This window comes from Chelon labrosus, assembly GCF_963514085.1.
Source record: "Chelon labrosus genome assembly, chromosome: 1".
Taxonomy (NCBI): domain Eukaryota; kingdom Metazoa; phylum Chordata; class Actinopteri; order Mugiliformes; family Mugilidae; genus Chelon; species Chelon labrosus.
The window spans coordinates 20,658,017-20,676,526 of NC_140337.1; the positions used below are offsets into that span (position 1 = coordinate 20,658,017).

General features: G+C 48.9%; 1 protein-coding gene across 1 annotated transcript in view; it reads left to right on the forward strand.

Moving 5' to 3' along the window:
* Positions 1-18,510, forward strand: part of kirrel1a (kirre like nephrin family adhesion molecule 1a) — a 33,447-nt gene that overhangs the window by 4,176 nt on the left and 10,761 nt on the right. Inside the window, exons 2-8 of the mRNA XM_084545683.1 lie at positions 11,770-11,919; positions 15,645-15,794; positions 15,899-16,056; positions 16,147-16,297; positions 16,477-16,582; positions 16,682-16,830; positions 16,995-17,122. Of these exons, the coding sequence (XP_084401809.1) occupies positions 11,770-11,919; positions 15,645-15,794; positions 15,899-16,056; positions 16,147-16,297; positions 16,477-16,582; positions 16,682-16,830; positions 16,995-17,122 (992 nt within the window). The remainder of the gene's footprint in view (positions 1-11,769; positions 11,920-15,644; positions 15,795-15,898; positions 16,057-16,146; positions 16,298-16,476; positions 16,583-16,681; positions 16,831-16,994; positions 17,123-18,510) is intronic.

Consider the following 18,510-nt stretch of genomic DNA (forward strand, 5'->3'; position numbering starts at 1 on the left):
CAAAAGCATCTCTAATTGACATTAGCCACTGAAAGCAGTCGCTGAACCAGTTGTGAACTTGGGGATGGAGTCTGTAATGTACATCTACGCCCACTATTCCCGACGGGGTTCCACTCAATCAACAAATTCTTGGCATTTCTGTCCCGGCGGGGGGGGGGGGTTTGTCAACGCGTGACATGTTGATTGCTTCTCTCCGTCGTTTGTTTAAGGGGCATTCCTCTGGACGCAAGAGTCCCGCAATGCTCTCCGAAGTGGCGCTTGCGAGAAGAAAGGGGCCTCGCGTGCGTACAGACGGACCCCGGCGAAGCCCCCTCCCGCGGGAGCGTTTCAGTCGGATAACTCGGTATCAAACTCGTGTCCGGAGACGAATTCAGTTGTGGAAAGAAGTGCGCGCGTTCCCTTTGAGCATCCTCGACCAACTTTCTCAAGTGAAGCCCCAGGATTTAAAGGCCCCATAATCTGATTGTGTTTGACAGGCCGGGGGCATGCAAGTTATAAAAAGAAGGAGGGAGAAAAAAAAAAAAGAAAAAAAAGAAACCCTTCCCCTTAAAAATGTTTCTTTATGCAGAGTCCCCCGAGCAAGAGAGGAACACTTTATCACATCTGACTGAATCTATTGGCCTTGTTTTCCCAAACTGCACGGCCACGTTCTGGAGCGAGGAACAAGTCGTGGGGGTGATGGAGGCTGGTTACAGGAAAAAAAATAAAGAAAGAGAAAAGTCATTTGAAGGGGGGGGGGGGGGAGGAGGATTGGGGGTAGAAGAAGAGGGGGTATTCTTGCAGGCAGGTGGGTGAAGTCCGATTGAGAGCGATTAGACTTTTTTGTTTTGTTTGTTTGTTTTGGAAGCGGTGAGGTGGAGGGTGGACGGTGAAGGGGGGGGGCAGCATTGTAGTGCTGTGCTGCATGAAAAGAAAAGCGAGCCGGGAGAGACAAGAGAGGGACGAGGACGAAGGAGGAGGAGGAGGAGGAGTGGTCGGGAGGCCAGCGGCGGAGAGAAAGGGACTATTACTCAGGCTTGACTGCTCCCTCGGCGGGGACAGTGAAGCCGCTCATTCAGACAGAATATGGTCGAGGCCGGTTCAAAGGCTACGTTTGCGCAGGGATCGCGAGTGATTCAACCCACATCTGAGGTGCCAGCCCAGCTCTCCCCCTGCCTCCCCCCCACCCCCCCTCCCCCCGCCGAGGTTAATTGCCGTTAATCGGCGTCGCTGTTCTTTTGCGCTTCTTCTTCTTCTTCGACTTTCTCCTTTTTTTTCCGCTTACCAAAGTTCATTCCTTCCGTCTTTCTGTCCCCTCCTGGACTTCTTCTTTTTCTGTTTGGACTCTCCCCCCTCCCCCCCGTCCTCACCACCACCGCCGCCACCACCACTACTTCTTCTCTTTCCATCTACTCCTTTCTCTCTGTTGCTCTCTAATAACTTCCAGATGTGGTTCCTGCATTCCTCTGGTCGGTGGAGAGAGAAAGAGACGAGAGGAGGGGAGATTGGGGGGTGCGGGGGTGGGAGGGTAAGTTGTGTGAGTCGGGGGAGGCAGTGGGGGAGGGGACAGGAGGAAGAAAAGCACATGAATTAAAACAGGGAGCGCATGATGAGGAAGAGGAGCCCATGGACTGTAACACACGCACAGATAGCAAAACATGCACATGCACATTCACGTGCTGAAAGTGTATGTTTTTCGGGGGGTGGGGGTTTGTGTGTGTGTGTGTGTGTGTGTGTGTGTGTGTGTGTGGGGGGGTGGTGGTCCTGTAACCTCAAAAGTTTTGGGACATTATCCCTCCTCTTCCCTCTCCCCCCCCCTCTCCCCTTCCTCCTCCTCCTCCTCCTCCTCCTCACCCCCTCCCTCTGCAGGAATGTGGCTGACGCTGATGATGTCACTTCATTTTCTCTGCTTTTCCCACTTTCTGTTCCTCGGCAGGGACAGGGCCGAGAGAAAAAAAAGAGAGAGATGGACACAGAAATAAAAAGAGAGAGAGAGAGATTTGACTTTCTCCATCCATCTTCCTTTTATGATAACAACATTAGGGTCAGCCGTCTAACTGAATCGGCTACCGCAGCGCCACGCCGCGCCGCGCCGCCCGACCCTCCTCCCGTCGTGTAACGCAACAGCCTGCAGGCTAAATTATTGCGGACAACAAATAATGAGCGACTGAGCCGTCTCTCCTTAGTAGTAATAATCATCAATGGCTTCCGAGTAGAGTCATTAAAACGATGTTGTGCGTTGCTTTGTCAAAGACTGCGACTGCCAACTTAATTTTGTACCCCCTTCAGGGCTAGGCTTACCTTAACCGAGTGCACCCGTGTTCTTAGATGCTGATTAGACCTAATTTACATTCTAGCGAGTCATCTCAGGTCGAGGGAAGATACGATGCGTGGGCAAAAGTATGTGGACCATGGGCGATGACCTCCACACCTCAGCGAAGGCTATAAATAAGACTGCAGTGGACCTGACTTCAGTGATTTGCTCCCATTCAGCTGCAAGGTTGGGCAGTGACGTTGGGCGCCAGGACTGACCAGTTTAAGGCGCTTTTATTCAGTAGTACTGCGGGGCACAGGCGCCGTGACCTACGTACGTAGCCTACGCCGGCGCTCGTCAGTCTGGCTCGCTCTGTAGCAACGCCAGTCGGCGCTGTGTCGGGTTAATTTTTGTTTCTACTTCCTGGTTCACTTTCAACAACGGCGACTGAATCCTTCGCCGAAATTTCGCAAGTCATACAAATGTTTGTATCTCCGAACCTCCTCAGTTAACCTTTCCTCCACGTGTTCCATCTTTATTGAGCCAAAACAATCAATTGGAAAATGGCGGAGATGGAGAAGCGGCGAAGTGGTTAGCATTGACGCCTCACAGCGAGAAGGTCGAATCCATGGGCCGGCTGGGCCTTTCTGTGTGGAGTTTGCATGTTCTCCCTGTGTCTGCGTGGGTTCTCTCCGGGTACTCCGGCTTCCTCCCACCGTCCAAAGACATGCTCATTAGGTTCATTGGTGATTCTAAATTGGCCGTAGGATGTGAGTGTGAATGGTTGTTAGTCCTGTGATAGACTGGCGACCTGTCCAGGGTGTACCCCGCCTCCCCCCCCGATGACATCTGGGATAGGCTCCAGCAGACCCCGCGACCCTTAACAGGAACAAGCGGTTACAGAAGATGAAGATGCAAGATGAGAAGCAGCTGGAAATACTAAAGTGCTACTACCAAGCGGACCAAATAGTCAATTTCTGGGGGAAGTGCACATCGGAGCTAGGGTCTGCGTTGTAGCCGTAGCTTCTGCATCAACTTAACGCAGAAGTCTAAATCCACTCCATTTGATATATCGGTAAACCACTATTTCATTGTCTTTGTTGCAGCTTTAACTGCATTTCTTTAGCTGTGCAGCATCGCCATATTAGAAGTTAAGTAAATAAACAGTCGGTGACGCCAAACTCAATGAGATGATGTCACTGAACTCCAAAAACGGTGACGCAAATAGGACATTTCTGCGAGCTAGGGACTCTGAAAACAGTGCAAAACAACCTCAGTCGTCTGTTTCTACAGCGATGGAAGCACGCAGTTGTCTAAAAGGTCATTTTATTCTGCATTACTGGGAGTTTCCTTAATTAGAACAAGAGCCGAGGTCAAAAACAAACCTACGTTACAACAACCTGGGCCTGCATTTGGCCATGTAGCTAGGGTCATAATCAGTTCTTTTGTGAAATTATTTTTATCTGATGATCAGCTGGAGGTAAGAATCCACGATCGCTGCTTTCATTAAGTTGTATTTGCTGTCCACTCCACAGACACCTTGCTTTCTAGTCCTTCAGGGCCATAACCAAAGGAGCCCCCTCTTCGAAGCGACAGCACGCCCTGGCGGTGGTGATATTGGCAAGGGGCTCCGTCTGCATATTGCTGCACTCTCAGGAGGTCAAGGCCCCGAGCTTTTATGGGATGGTTTTTTGTGACGGATGACATTGCGAGAAGCTACAGTACATACCGATAAAATTAGATTGCACTGGATTGAATTAAAGCAGACCTTGGAGGAGGTGATTTATTGACGGGACGCCGCTTGTAAAGTAGTCCTGCTGGATTCCATCTCTGCGCCGAGCTGGGTTGAAGGGACCATCTGAAAGCTGTCACGGCTGATGGTTGCGGATGTTTACCCGCCGGGGTCACGCGGGCTTCGGGAGGCGGGGTGGCTTTAGGAGCGGGGGTTGCTAGCTGTGGCTGTAATCAATGGGGAACCACTGCTGGGAATTATGGATTCATTATGATATCGATTGTGCCAGTTGAATTCAGAGGCGACCCCGTGCGCCGCGAGCTACACGGGCGCACCACTGCAGAGTAGCAGCTTGATGTGTACGTATCCCCTTGTCCAAGCTTATCCAGAGGACAGCTATTGTTAGTTCTGGTCACCCTTGGTTACAGCAGAGTATTCTTTGTCAGCCGCTCGGCATGTTGGCCGCACAAAGGCTCGCGGATTACCAGCGGACGGGCCGCGGCTTTCCAGCGATTGAGCATATTCATGTGGCCGTAATGTGTCAGACGCCTCGTCCGTGAATTATCATATTACCCGCCGCTGATCCCCCGGGGGTTGCCATGGCCACCGTGTCTATCATTGTGTCAGTGGTCCTCACCGGCTGTAGCCATGGCAACAACGTCTGTAACAGAGGTTTGGTACAAATAAAGCTCTTCAGATGTGCATGAGAGGAGCCCCGGAGAATGGGAGGGTGGCACACATGCACGCCGCGCTCACGTCGTTCATAGAGGAGGAGTGTGCGCACCTTCGCAGGAGAACGCACGCACCCTCAAAATGGACAGACAAAGAGCAGGACATCCGCCATTTCCAAATAAACCTGTTTCCACAGCAACCATTTTGCTAGTAATAGAGGGAAGAGGCAAAGAGTAGGGGACAGGTTTAGGGAAAGAGAGGCAGATGTGTTTGTAGATAGAAAGGTGTCCCGGGAAGGGAGTAACGTGGCGAGAAGGAGTTATGATTTCTTCGGAGATGCCTCCCCGGACAAAAGGAAGTGGATGGGTGAATGAGAAGGGGGCAAGGCCACAAAAGAGAGGAAGAAAGCGAGAGGTCGCCACTTGCAAGTAAGGGGGAGGACGGCAAGGTAACATGACAAGAGGAAAGGGAGTGAGGGCAGGCGGACAATGCGGCAAACAAAGGAAAAAGGAGTCTCTCGGTCGTTCCCCATTCTTCCCTCGGCCCTAGTCTTACCCTCCGTGCTCCGTCCCCACCTCCGGGAGACACCTTTGTGTTTGACTGACACGGTGTCGGCGCGCTCAGTGGGTCGCCTCCTTTCACTCCTGCCCGCCTCTCTCTCTCTCTCTCTCTCCCCGTCCACGTCGCACGCTTGTTCCTATGGCGCCGTCGCCATGGAGACGGGTTATTATGGCCATCCTGCCCGGGCGGCCATGTTGTCGTGCGGAGACAGGCACAGGTGGTAGAGTTCCCACAGCCGGATAAATAGGATGGAGAGGCTGCGCGCACTTGTGTTGCGCATGGGAACGGATACAGAGAAAGAAAGAAAAGGGTTGATTAATCAATTAGTGTCTTAACAGAACAATATTTGAAGCAAAAATTCAGCTTCTCAAACATGAAGACTTTGTGCCTTTCCTGCTTTCATATGATTACAAACTAAGCGTCTTCGGGTTTCGAGTCGTAGCCGAGCAAAACAAGCGATGTGAAGGTGTCGCCATGGGCTCGGTGAACGGAGTGTGATGGGATTTGTCCCACTGCTTTCTGACATGTTATCAAGTTAATGGAGCTGAAAGGCAAAATAATTGTCAGTTGCAGCTATACATGTATTGTCCATCCAGTATTTGCTGCATGAATATGCACGCAGGCCGCATGCACGCGTGGCGTTTGCATACGTTTACATCGCAGGGTGCTGCGTGGCGTTAAAACCTCATATCTCACAACTTTGTCGGGGACTAAGACGAGCAGCTTCATCAGTGTTTACAAGTTTTTGTTGTCGTGTTTGCACGTGACGGGGAGATTGATCCGTGCTCTGACTGATGGACCGACGGCGGCACATATGTCATATACAGCAAACAGCGATGGAGGAGGAGGAGGGGTGGAGGGGGGGGTGAGTCAGTGCCGCATGACTTTTACGGCTGCAACTTTGTCCCGAAACAATGATGTCATCCTCCATCACACTTCGCAGCTCTGCGAGCGTGGACCTTGCCGTCTCTTTGTTCTCCTCATCCCTGCGTCTCGTCGTCAGGCAGCCCCTCTCGTAGCGCAGACACGCGCCGGCCACATGCGGCGGCGCCGATATGGAATTAGACAGATAACAGAATCAATTTGGAGCAGATTGACTAACGGCGAGGAGAGCGGGAGGAGGCGGTGGAGTAACGGCGGGCCGGAGCGTCCGTCCGACTATTAATTGGATAGGTGGAGGAGGGATGAGGTCATTGAGAGATGTTTTTATTTATTTTTTTTGTTTCTCTTTCTGAAAAATGGGTGTACCAAGCGCAAGGGAGGGTTTCATCAGACGCACAGATGCACATGCTCGCAGACACGCTCGTACAGAAAACTTTTTTTGGGCAGTTACTTTACACGTCAGCTGTTGCTATGGTGACGCAAGTCTGTGATCCAGCCAAAGCGGTTGGATTGGCTGGAGAGGAGAGAGGAGAGAGAGGAGAGGAGAGGAGAGGAGAGGAGAGGAAGGCAGGGGGACTTTGTTGGCGGGGTACAGGAGGAGAGGGTGGGTACGGGGAGGGGTCCAGACACAAAGATAATTAGATCGATGCATAACAATCCATACAAAATGGCATTTTATTTAATAGCCGCCGATTCAATGAGACTAAATGCCGCTGGTGAACCTTTTTCCCAGAACTGTCTGCGCTGCACGCAGCCGCCGCCGCCGCCGTCGCCGTCGTCTCCTGTCCCGTACGGCGACGCAGCGAGGCAAAAGGCTTTGACATTGACTACCTTGAAAACAGAGTCTGCATATAAGAAGTGCGAGCCGCTATAAATAGCCCCGAACATGCTGGCACGCGTACTCCCCTTCTTAATTTTCAGCAACAAATTGATGGCTCATTACTTTGCTATTAAAGCGGCGTCGCGTGGTGCCAGAGGTGCTCCCGGGCTAAACTGCTGTGGTAGTTCACACCATGGGGCAGGCGGCGGCGCGGCCCGGGCTTTTTTGGTGAGTCACCCGGCGAGGCGGCAGTGTGTGCTCGCCTTTGGCTTTGTGTCTGCTTTGACAGAACAGAGGTTGGTGTCTCGATGTCCGCCGGGGCTGTCGTCCTCGGCCCCAGATTAATCCTAATCCCTCTCCAAACTTTGACTAGGGCCCGTGCTTAATCCCAGACCAAACTGAGAGCCGTTCCCCCGATGGAGATGGAGATGAAGATGCTCCTCCTCGACTTGATGGTTTACTCCCGGTTGTGGCGGCATCCATGTTCAGGAAACCGCCTCTCCGTGTCTATTATATGTTTGGGGTTTGGAGTGGTTGTGTTTGTGTGCGTGTTGACAGGAAATGGTTAGCCCATGTGGTGAAGGTTAGGTCATCCATGCTGCCTGTTTTTTTTTTTTTTTTTGTGTGTGTGCATGTCCACGTGCGTGCGGTCATGGCCACAGCCGTCGTCTTTGTGTGGACAGGGTGCTCGGAGTCTCCCGGTGGTATCTTGGGGATCAGTGACTCAAAGAAATCAGGACACACTCTAAATTTGTCACTGCAGCATAACCCACATAACGGGAGGAACACAAGCTTCCTTTGCATACAGTCTCTTGCCTTACATTCGCCGCGACTACTCCCTGTGTGTGTGTGTGTGTGGATCTCCTTCTTTAAACACAAGCGCATACACTCGTGTTGACAAGTGTTAACCGGGTAATATGGAAATCAGAAGGCGAGGAGCACATGTTCAAATGAGTCAGTGTTTTCGGTGCTCAGCCTTTGCATGGGTGTTTTCTCTGCAGATTGTGGAGCCTCCGCTCCGGAGCGCTCGGTTTAGGATTATGTTTGTGGTTTACTGAGGCAGTTGAGGGAATACCTCCAGCTAGCATATCCGAGGCGGTGGAGTAAAGGATTTGCTTGCCCTCAGGCTACTGTCGAGGTTGCGGGGTAGTTTAAACCCAGCTAAACTCTCTTTACACCGTGTATATCTGGAAAACTAAAAAGCCTTTTCATGCTTTTTAAGATTGTAGAAATCCACACTGTACATGACTGTCATTAGCTTCACGCCACTTCCATGTCTATGAATTTAGGTTGCATTCAGAGAAATTAAAGCTGAAAGTAGCACAATTACATTTTGTTAATTATGGCAGTTTATTACATCGTGTTATTTGCACGTTCTCTATCTTAATTACCCGTGCATTATTCTCATATTCTCATTATCATGTACATACTGTGCCTTCACGTAAGGATTCTCAACAGATCTCGGCAAGATTAGCACGTGAGCAAAACCCTTGATTTATTTGGCTACGGTCGATATTTCTATATTTACACTGGAGGTGAAAGGGGTTGCTCGTAATGACGGTCCCACGGAGAATTATCACCCGACTCTGATTTATGGAGCATCTGAATGTGTTTCAGCCATAAACTGTGAATGAAACGTGGATGTAGCCACGTAGCAGAAGTAGTTTAACGTGCAATACCACTGATGGCCACTAGGCCTGGGTGTAAAAAGAAAAAAAATGCGTTAAATCTACAGATTCACTTCATCTAGTTCATATGTGTCAAACATACGGCCCGGGGGCCAAAACCAGCCCGCCAGAGGGCCTAATCTGGCCCGCGAGATGAATTTGCGAATTGCAAAAAATTACACTGAAGACATTAACTGCAATTTTGCCAATAAAAGTAATTGCTATTCCAAGGGTTCACACAGATTTAGTAAGAGTTGTGGACATAACACAACACTGAGACCTAGAACTAAACAGAGATTTATTTTTCTTAAGAAATATCCAGTTGTTCATTAAATGTAAACATTTTCATAATGAACATCTTTGCACTAAAACAAAGGAAAACATTTGGAGTTGTCGTTATTCATAGGTAAATACGCTATTGTGTTATTGATCCGGCCCCCTTGACATCAAACTGGGTTTATGTGGCCCCTGTACTAAAATAAGTTTGACACCCCTGATCTAGTTAGTATGCTGCTGGTGTTTTTTTTTATTTTTTATAAGATTTCTCTAATTAAGCAGATATAAGGACGTAAATTGATGCATGTCAGAGGTCGGGGTTGATTGACATGTTTGGTGTTTGATCCTCCCCTTTCTCCACCCCCTTCTCCTCCCTCTCGTTCAGATATGTTAAGTTAAGGGGCTGATGTAAGTTCCCCATCCGTCTTCTGTGTAAGGTCTATGCTTGACTGCTGAAAACAGTTGGCAGTTATACATTGGCCTGTAACAAACAGTAGATGAGCAGAGTTAGCAGCTAGCTACTGAACTTTCTGAAGGATTTAGCAGCTAAGAAGTTAGTGGAAACTAACCAGAGAGCTAAGAGGAAAGTGAATATAGGACTTGCAGCTGAGTGCATGGAGGTAGCTCATTTCAAATTAGCACAAAGAATATCTCGTGTGAAATCACCAAAACAGCAAAATTGTCAGAAAATGCAGAAAGCCTGAGAGGCTGAATGTCCTTTTTTCTTTTTTTTTAAAGAAGACAAATTTACGAAGATCCAATTACAAGAAATATATTTACTTCAGAGAGAAATGGGAACAGTCAAGCTTGCACTGAGCAGCCATTAGATGAATCATATAACTTTGAACTGATGTGGTTGGGAGCTAGTGGAAACATGCATTTTTGCAATTCCTTTTCACATTGTGACTTATTCGAAATGATTTTACGTCCCAGATTTTCCACAGTGCCTTATGCTGTTTACTTTCTTGATCTTAATTCATAAATCTGTTTAATTTGGGCGTTCCTCAGGGAGCATATTAGGGACTTATACAATTTTTCTTTTTTCGTTTGCCTCAGCTCTGAATTATTCTAGGTATGCACGCTGCAAAGCTCCATCTGCATCCGATTCCAGTCTTCACCGTGCATCCTCGCACATCCTCCTTTATCTTCAGAATATTAATGCGCTGCACTGTCAGAAGCCATTGTTGTGATTGGTACGGAGATCTTTTTTTTGTGCATGGCTGGGTTCTATTGTGTTATCGGGCATATTGTACCTCTGCGAATATGACACGACCGGGGGTAGAGCTCGTGTCTTTGTACGTGAAAAGGGAGGGGAAATGCGAGGGATGGGGGGCCGAGGGTCATGACGGGGGAGGCGAGAGGTGGGGTGCAAAGGCATATGGCAGTTGTTAAAATAAAAAAATAAAAAAAAGTGAGAGATGGGAACCTTTGGAAAAAGCGCTGGAGGGCTCTGAAGGGAGAATGTGTGAGGGAATGAGAGTGCGTAAGGCAAACAGAAGGGTGAAGCAAGTGACAAAAAAAAAAGAAGAAGTGGAGAGGACAAGTGAGAAGGAGAGATGGTAAATGGTAGGAGGTGAAGAAGAGGAAGTGAGGGGAGAGATAGACGGGTGAATGGGGGAACGAGGAGGAGAGGGAGGGAGAAAGTGCTGGAGGGCTGATATTTAATGTGATAAATGAGTTGTGACAGTGCGCCTCTAACCCCCTTCCAACCAGCAAGGAGGAGGAACACAGAAATAGAAAGCATTATGGGTAAAAGGACACACGCAGCATTATATATGTATATAGAAAGAAACTGACGTGTACTTAGTGTGGAAAAAGGGGAAGGAAAATCAGCGCAGGGCGAAAGGACATTTCATAGACAGCGTCATGGACGTACAAAGTGAAGGAGGCGAGCGGGGGCGCATACATATGGGCCCCGAAAGGAAGCAAGAGAGGGAAGCAAAGCAATTTGGGTAAAGGACATAGAACATTATGGAGGGAGAACAGAAGGAGAGAGGCAGTGGCAGAGGAGGAGGAGGAGGGGTGTACGATGCAGCAGTGGGTTAATGATCTACTGTACGAGATTCTTCGAAATAACAAGTGTGGATTGGAACGGGGAGGGGGGGTGGAAAGAAATTTAAAGTAAATCCTCCACAGTGATTGCTTCTCATCTATTGTACGAGTGTCATGTCTTCAAGGGACAGCTAATTACAAGTTGTCATCGCCCAGCGTGGAGCAGCAGCAGAGGGGCTTTATCTTTTACTTGTCCCCCACCCTCCACCCATATTAGATGGTCGGAGGGCCAGCGCGGCGCTGGCTACGTCGGCTGTGGTGGTGGTGGACTAGAGACTGGAGGGAGAGAGCAGACAATGACAGCCACTGTAGTTTTTGGTTGTGGAGTGGAAGCCTGGGAGATGACTCATAGGGAGGAATGAAGAGGGGAGAAAAAGGAAAGAGACGGGGAGGGAGAGGGCCGGACATTTTTTATTTTTTTATTTTTTTTCCGTAAAAATGAAAGTCAGGGGCCAGAAGGAAAGAGTTGCGAGACACCCTATGGCTGAAAGTTGTCTGTTTGATCTCCTCTCCTCTCCTGAGTCAGCATTAACCACCTCCACCGCTTCATTCTTTGCCTTTCCTCTTCCTCCAACTCTCGTCTGATTTCCCCCCCTCCGTCTCCGACACCTCGGTCTTTCCACGCCGCTCCTCGCCCCTCTGCGGCTCTCGGGTTAATGGCCGCAAGCCGCCGTGTGATCAGAGGTGGTAATTACGGCATTCCATCGCCGCTGGGGGAATGCAGTTTTTAAACAATTAACCATTAAAGACGCGGGCCGACGCGATAGCATGCTGTGGTTGTTTTTGGCGGGCCTGCCCGCTAGTGTTCACACAGTGGAAATGAGAAAGTCCCTAACTTCTCCCTCTCTTTTCTTTCCCCCTTTTCTACCGCCAGCGTGGACAGCGAGATTCTCTCAGGAGCCGGCAGACCAGTCGGTGGTGCGGGGCCAGAGGGTGATCCTGTCCTGTGTTGTCTTCAACTACTCTGGCATTGTTCAGTGGACCAAAGATGGTCTGGCTCTGGGCATCGGAGAGGACCTCCGGGGTGAGACATTATACACCTTCCTCAGGCTTCTTTCACGGCGTTGGCCAAGATGACTCTGATTCCTTCTGACTGGAGCTGCTGAAAGGCAGCGATATTTTTTTTTGCTGCATCTTCAAACCTATAGGAGCTGAATTTTTCTGAATGTCTTGAGTTTTTTCTGGCTCTTCTTACCCTACAATTGCTAAAATGGCTGACCATTTACCCGTGTACCACACTGTTTTTGATGGCATCCACAGCCTTTTCAGTGGGTTGGGTCAGAGCTGTTCCGTATTGCAGCACCAAGCTCAAAAATGGAAATAGGTGGAGGTGCTGCACTTTTGTAAAGTTTACTGTAATAGCACGCAAGACAATGACATCACAGTTACTGCCTTAGGTTCATTTAGGCGGGACATAGACGGTGTGAGCCATTTATACTTGTGCGCTCATCAGTCTGGCTCGCTCTGTAACAACGCCACCCAAACACTAGTCGGCGCCATGTCTTTTTTGGCTTGTCGGGTTAATTTTTGTTTCTACTTCCTGGTTCACTTTCAACAATGGCGACAGCAACTTTCGCTGAAGTTTCGCTGAAGACGAGTCCTTCAAATGTTTGTATGTCCGAACCTCCTCAGTTTACCTTTCCTCGATGTGTTCCACTGGCGCGTAGTTACATTTCTGGGGAGGTGCACGTCAGTTATAGGCGGTTTATACTCCTGCGTATAGTTGATGCAGAGGCTACGGCGACAACGCAGACACCTACGCAGAGACTTTGTAGACCCTAGCGGCGTAGCTGACGTTCACCTCCCCAGAAATCTACCTACGCGCCACGGCGACGCAGAGCACAAGAGCTGTGATTGGTCCGCTTGGTAGTAGCGTGCTTGCGCTTTAGTATTTCCGGCTGCTTCTCCATCTCCGCACTCGTTAAGGTCAACTGAGGTTAACGGAGGAGATTCGTAGATACAGACGTTTGTACGACTCGTTTTCGGTGAAATTTCGCCGAGAGTTCCAGTTGCCGTAGTTGAAAGCGAAGCAGGAAGTGGAAACAAAAACGAACCCGACTGGCGTTTGGTTGGCGTTTTTACAGAGCGAGCCAGACTGACGAGCGCACAGGTATAAATGGCTCGCACCGGCGTAGGCTACGTGCGTAAGTTACCCAAAGAGGTATAAAATCCACTTGACGGCGCTAGGGTAGGGGTCTGCGCTGTCGCCGTAGCTTCTGCGCCAACTTAACTCAGAAGCCTAAACCGCCTATTAGACTAGTAAGTCTTGCCCTAGGGGATATGGTACTCCTACATCTGCAAGCAGCATGTTGAAAGAGGGTGGAAGAAGTGAAACCAAACTTCTAACATAGCCTTTTAGCTAAATGCTAACATCATCATTGTATTTATTATCAATAATAACCACTAGTCTACCAGCGATTGACTTCACAGGACTTGCCTCCAGCCAATCCTAACACGTGCTTATTATATTTCTGAATGCCAGCCAAAGCAGACCTGCTGAAATAAAAAAAAAAAAAAAAAAAGGACTAAGCCTATGGCTGGAATGTTAAAATACTGATTTCCACTTTTGTATAATTAATTGCCATGAATAAATAACAGCCAGTTCAAAGTCAAGTCAGCAACCACAGACTTAAACCACCAAGACGTGAGAATGTCTCCTCGCTCCTGCATCTTACTCCTGGAAGGTTTTTTCAGTTCAGCTTTCTAACATTTAGTTACCGCAACTAATAATTCTGCTGATTATTTTTAATTTTTGGAATAATTAATGAGTCGCTATGACTGAAATACGGCAGTAATAGAGCGCCACATTCTCACATTTCAGCTAATTGATTAATCATCTATTTGTCCTTTCCTAAAACCACAAAACTATAATTTGCACGGCAGATTTTATTTCATATATTTCATTTAAAAGCCTTCAAACTGCGGTGTCTTAACGTACGCTGACAAATTGTGCTCATCCGCTGCTGCTGGACGTTTTTTTTTAGTCGCGTCTAGATTGAGTGAGCAAAGCGTTGCGCGTTTACCCGGAGATAAAAGCGGCTGCTGTCATGTTAAAGAACGTAGCGTCACCTCCTGTTGTGACAAAAAGGGGAGCGCGCGTATTTGCGTTGACGCTAAAGTCGCCCGCCTCCCTCGCTCGCCGCTCTGATGTTTGATGGGAATTTCCAGGCGCCCTCGGGCCAATTTTGCAGACACCCTTCATTTTTGGCTGAGGAGCATCACATCATCACATCTGCCGTGCGAGCGGGGGTGGGTGGCTCTGATGGTTTCGTTCAGCTAATATACACACAGGCCTCGTTCTGCGTTGTTTCTCTCTCTCGCCCCTACCCGGTTTGATTCTTTCTGACTTTGACGAAACTTGGGAGAGAAAGATGCGCCTCGCCACTCGTTCGGAATTGCGCCGATTAGCCCGGAGGGGTCGAATTCCCGGGGCTGTGCAATTACTGGTCAAAACAAGGGGGCATATTTTTAAGAGACCGCATCACTTGTCACACGCTGTTGCCTCGTAGCTGTTGTTATTTCCCATTCACGTCCTTTCTGTTTCTTACATTTCACCGATCCGCTCTGCTCTCCTCTATCTGTCGCGCTATTCCTTTGTGACCTCCTCGATCCCTTCGCTCCTTCCCTTTTCCTGTTCCCGTTCTCTCGGCTGCCTCTGCTGTACTGAGCCCTCTCTCGTATTCTTCTTTTAACTTGTCTGCCTTGCCTCTCATTAGCTTCATCGCCTGACACGCTCTTAGTCCGCGCACTCCCTCCTCCTTTCTCTCCTCTCGACTGTCCTTGTCGGGCCCCTTCTCCATTTTTTTTTTTCTTCCTCTTTCTGTCTCCTCCTTGCTTTCATTTAATCTTACTATTACTGTAATGCTCCGCTGTAGTGCTTCACGCTTAAAGAAAAACACGAACATTTGCCACTTCATGCACACATACACTCAGTGTGTGTTGATTGTGTCCCTGTGCAGCAGCAGCAACAACCCCCACCTCCTCCTCCTCCTCCTCCTCTCCTCCCCGTGACACCACCACCCATCCTGCTTCTCTGGGCTTTTCATACGCTTTCTCGCCCTCGACATTTCGCATGCAGATGCACGTATATGCAAGACACACACACACGCATGGACGGACGCGTGCGCCGGCAAGGACACGCAAGGTTAGGCGAGCGGCGGGGCTCAGTTCGGGAGGCTGCACATGTAGACGGCGGCGGTGGCGGCAGCGGAGGCCCGAGAATTTCACATGTGATCTAGCTCTGGGCAGCAAACGTGGATTCTGCGCCACGGACCGGAGTCGATTTGAGTCCTCTAAAACGTTGCTGTCATAATGCATTCATCTTTTTTTTTTTCTCCCCCCTGCTGGTAAAAGAGAGCGTGGACGCCACCTAATGGCGAGAATGTACAGCAGTGACACAGCTGGGCCGTGAGGTGGATGGGGGAAGGGAAGGATTGGAGAGAGTGTGTGTCGCGTGTGTGTGTGCATCGTTTAACTGTGTGAATGTGTGTGGGTCGGTCGAGCGTTCGGTTTTGTGCACATCGGTCACGTCATGTGGCCGCGCCGTCCCTCTGGTGTCCTTTAGGCTGAAGCTAAAGCGGTCAGAGTTTTGCCTCGTGTATGACACAGATTTCATGTTTTCTAATCTGCACAAACTGCACGGTGTCACCGAGGCCCTAGAGCTTTGTGTAAGTTTAGTATCTGATGGTTTTAAATATTTAGGAGGAATGACATTTAACCTTTGTATATGTCTGTGTGTGTGTGTCCCAGCCTGGCCCAGGTACCGTGTGCTTCGGGTCCAGGAGCTGGGCCAGTACAACCTGGAGATCCTATCAGCGGATCTGTCCGACGACTCCTTGTACGAGTGCCAGGCCCCTGACGCCGCCCTGAGATCCAGGAGGGCCAAACTCACCGTGCTCAGTAGGTTTTTACGTGCACATGTGTGTGTGTGTGTTTGTGCGCATCTCTAAGGAAAAAAGTACGTGAGGCCAACCACGCCAACCTTTCTCTCTCTTCCGCCTCAGTCCCCCCAGACGACCCGGTGATCGATGGGGGTCCGGAGGTGTTGCTGAACGCGGGGGAATCCTACAACCTGAGCTGCGTGTCCCGAGGGGCCAAACCGCCATCTATGATCGAGTGGCTTAAAGACGGTCTGCCTGTGGAGGGGGCTGCCAGCACCACTGTAAGAAACACACACACACGCGTGCACGCCGACACACACATTAAACGGCGTTCACAGTTTTAATATTGCCGCGTCTTCCTCCCTCACCAGGAGGTGCTTCCAGACAGGAAGAGAGTGACCACACGTAGCTATCTACCCATCCAGCCTGTTGACACCGACACTGGGAGGAACTACAGCTGTGTGGCCACCAACCTGGCCGTTCCCACCGGCAAAAGCACAACCGTCACCCTCAACGTGCACCGTAAGTGATGCTTGATTACACAAGTCAGTGCAGACGCCAGAATAAAACGGAAGCGCCGTATTAAACGTGCGCCGCCAGATAAACGTTTACAGCCCTTGTTAAAGTAATGCACGGCAGCCATTTTGCATCCTCCGGATTGCAGCGTCGGACGTGTTGTTATGCGAGTCTCTCTCTTCCAGATCCACCGACAGTGACCTTGTCCATTGAGCCTCGCTCTGTCCTAGAAGGGGACAGGGTCACCTTTACCTGCCAGGCTCATGCCAACCCTCCGATTATGGGCTACAGGTCTGCTTCCATTCTCATTTTCACATTAGTTTTCCTTTTAGGTCACATATGTTCCTCATTTTTAATATAAATGTGTTTTTTTTTTTTCCCTGTGCATAGGTGGGCAAAGGGCGGCGTGGTGCTGCAGGGCGCCAGGGAGAGCGTGTTCACCACCAAGGCCGACCACTCCTTCTTCACCGAGCCCGTCTCCTGTCTGGTGTTCAACGCAGTGGGAAAGACTAACGTCAGCATCCTGGTCGACGTTCACTGTGAGTCACGCGGCGCTCGCCTCACCTCGTTCAGTCGCCTGTGGCCCGCTTCACTCGCTAAAGTCGGGAGTGAAACGCGCCGCTGTTGTGTTTTCTCGGAGTAGCTTCTCTCCATTACGCAACCACGACAAAGTACATCTCTATCTCTATCTCTCTGTCTCCAGTCGGTCCGATCCTGTCGGTGGAGCCGCAGCCAAAGACAGTGGACGTGGACTCGGATGTCACCCTCAACTGCAAATGGGCGGGAAACCCTCCGCTCACGCTCACATGGTTCAAGAAGGGATCAAATATGGTAAGAAACTAAGCATTTCCTTCCCCTCTCTTCTTTTTACAGGTCATTCTTCTTTCGTGTTTAGAAAAGCATCCCGTCACTGGAGAGCATTATCTTTGCCGTTCACCTAGATCAGAGGTGTCAAGCTCATTTATTAGTTCGGGGGCCACATACAGTAACACAGCAGCATAATTAGTTTAGTTTATTTCTTACAGGGACCATGTACAAAATGCATTAATCACAGAGGAGAAGATACACTGTACCAGATTTAGCAAATTGCTAATTTCCATCTGCAGTCCCAGGGCAGGTAGGATAGAAGGTATACACACACAAGTATTATTTGAACTCATTAACATTTTGCAGTTCCTTTCCATCCACATAAATGTGTGGAGAAGTGCTTTTCATGTACACAAAGGACCGTGTCGTCAGCATACACAAAGATTTCCACACCATCGCAGACAGATGGAAGATCATTGATGTAGGTACTGAACAACACCGGCCCTAGGATGGAACCTTGTGGTATCCCCATAGCAAAGGCTCTTAAATAAACTATAAATAAACTATATTATAGTTTATAAATAAACTATAATACACTATAAATATTGACAATTCCAAATGTTTCCCTTTGTTTTGGTGCAAAGAAGAACAAGTGCATTTTGGAAATGTTTGTATTTAATGAAATATCCTTGTATAACCATTTATGGGGCAAGGAACCATATATGCTAAATTCATTAGGGGTCCATGAAAACGAAGTTGCAGGATCCCTAATGATTTTGTTGCAATTTTTCTTCTTCTTATGATTAATCTTATTCTGCGTAGCTGAAGTGTCTGCCCAAGACAAACAACAAGGGCGAAAGGCATCAAACCTGGTAACTTGGTAGAAGTCGTAGCATGTCACTTTGCCAAGGTGTCAATACACATGGCTGCAGCTGGGTGGCGCTGTAATAAATTTCGTGAAATTCGGCCTGTAGGGGGCACAACAACAACTACATGCTTATATCTCACAAACCACCACAGTAAACTGCTTGAAATTTGACAATAATAATCTGTGGATGACTCCTTACAAGCCCACCAAGTTTCGTGCAATACGATCTATAGGGGGCGCTACTGGTGACTTATACCTCTGCGTCCCACTTGGGGACGACTTTGCCACGACATGGATCCCTTTATGATAATTTGCGATCATCTAGTTCATCTTGATATTCTCCATGAAAATTAAAAATTTTGAAAATTTCACTAAAAGTAAAAAAGTCTTCTTGTGCCCTACAATAACACTCTAGCGTTGAAATTTTGAGTTTCCAAGTATTTCATTGAGTGCTCCATAGGGGTTGGAACGACTTCGGATTTTTTAAAGTTGACTAATATGTGGTGAAAGTCGAGTCGACTGGTTGACGACGTCAACACAATAG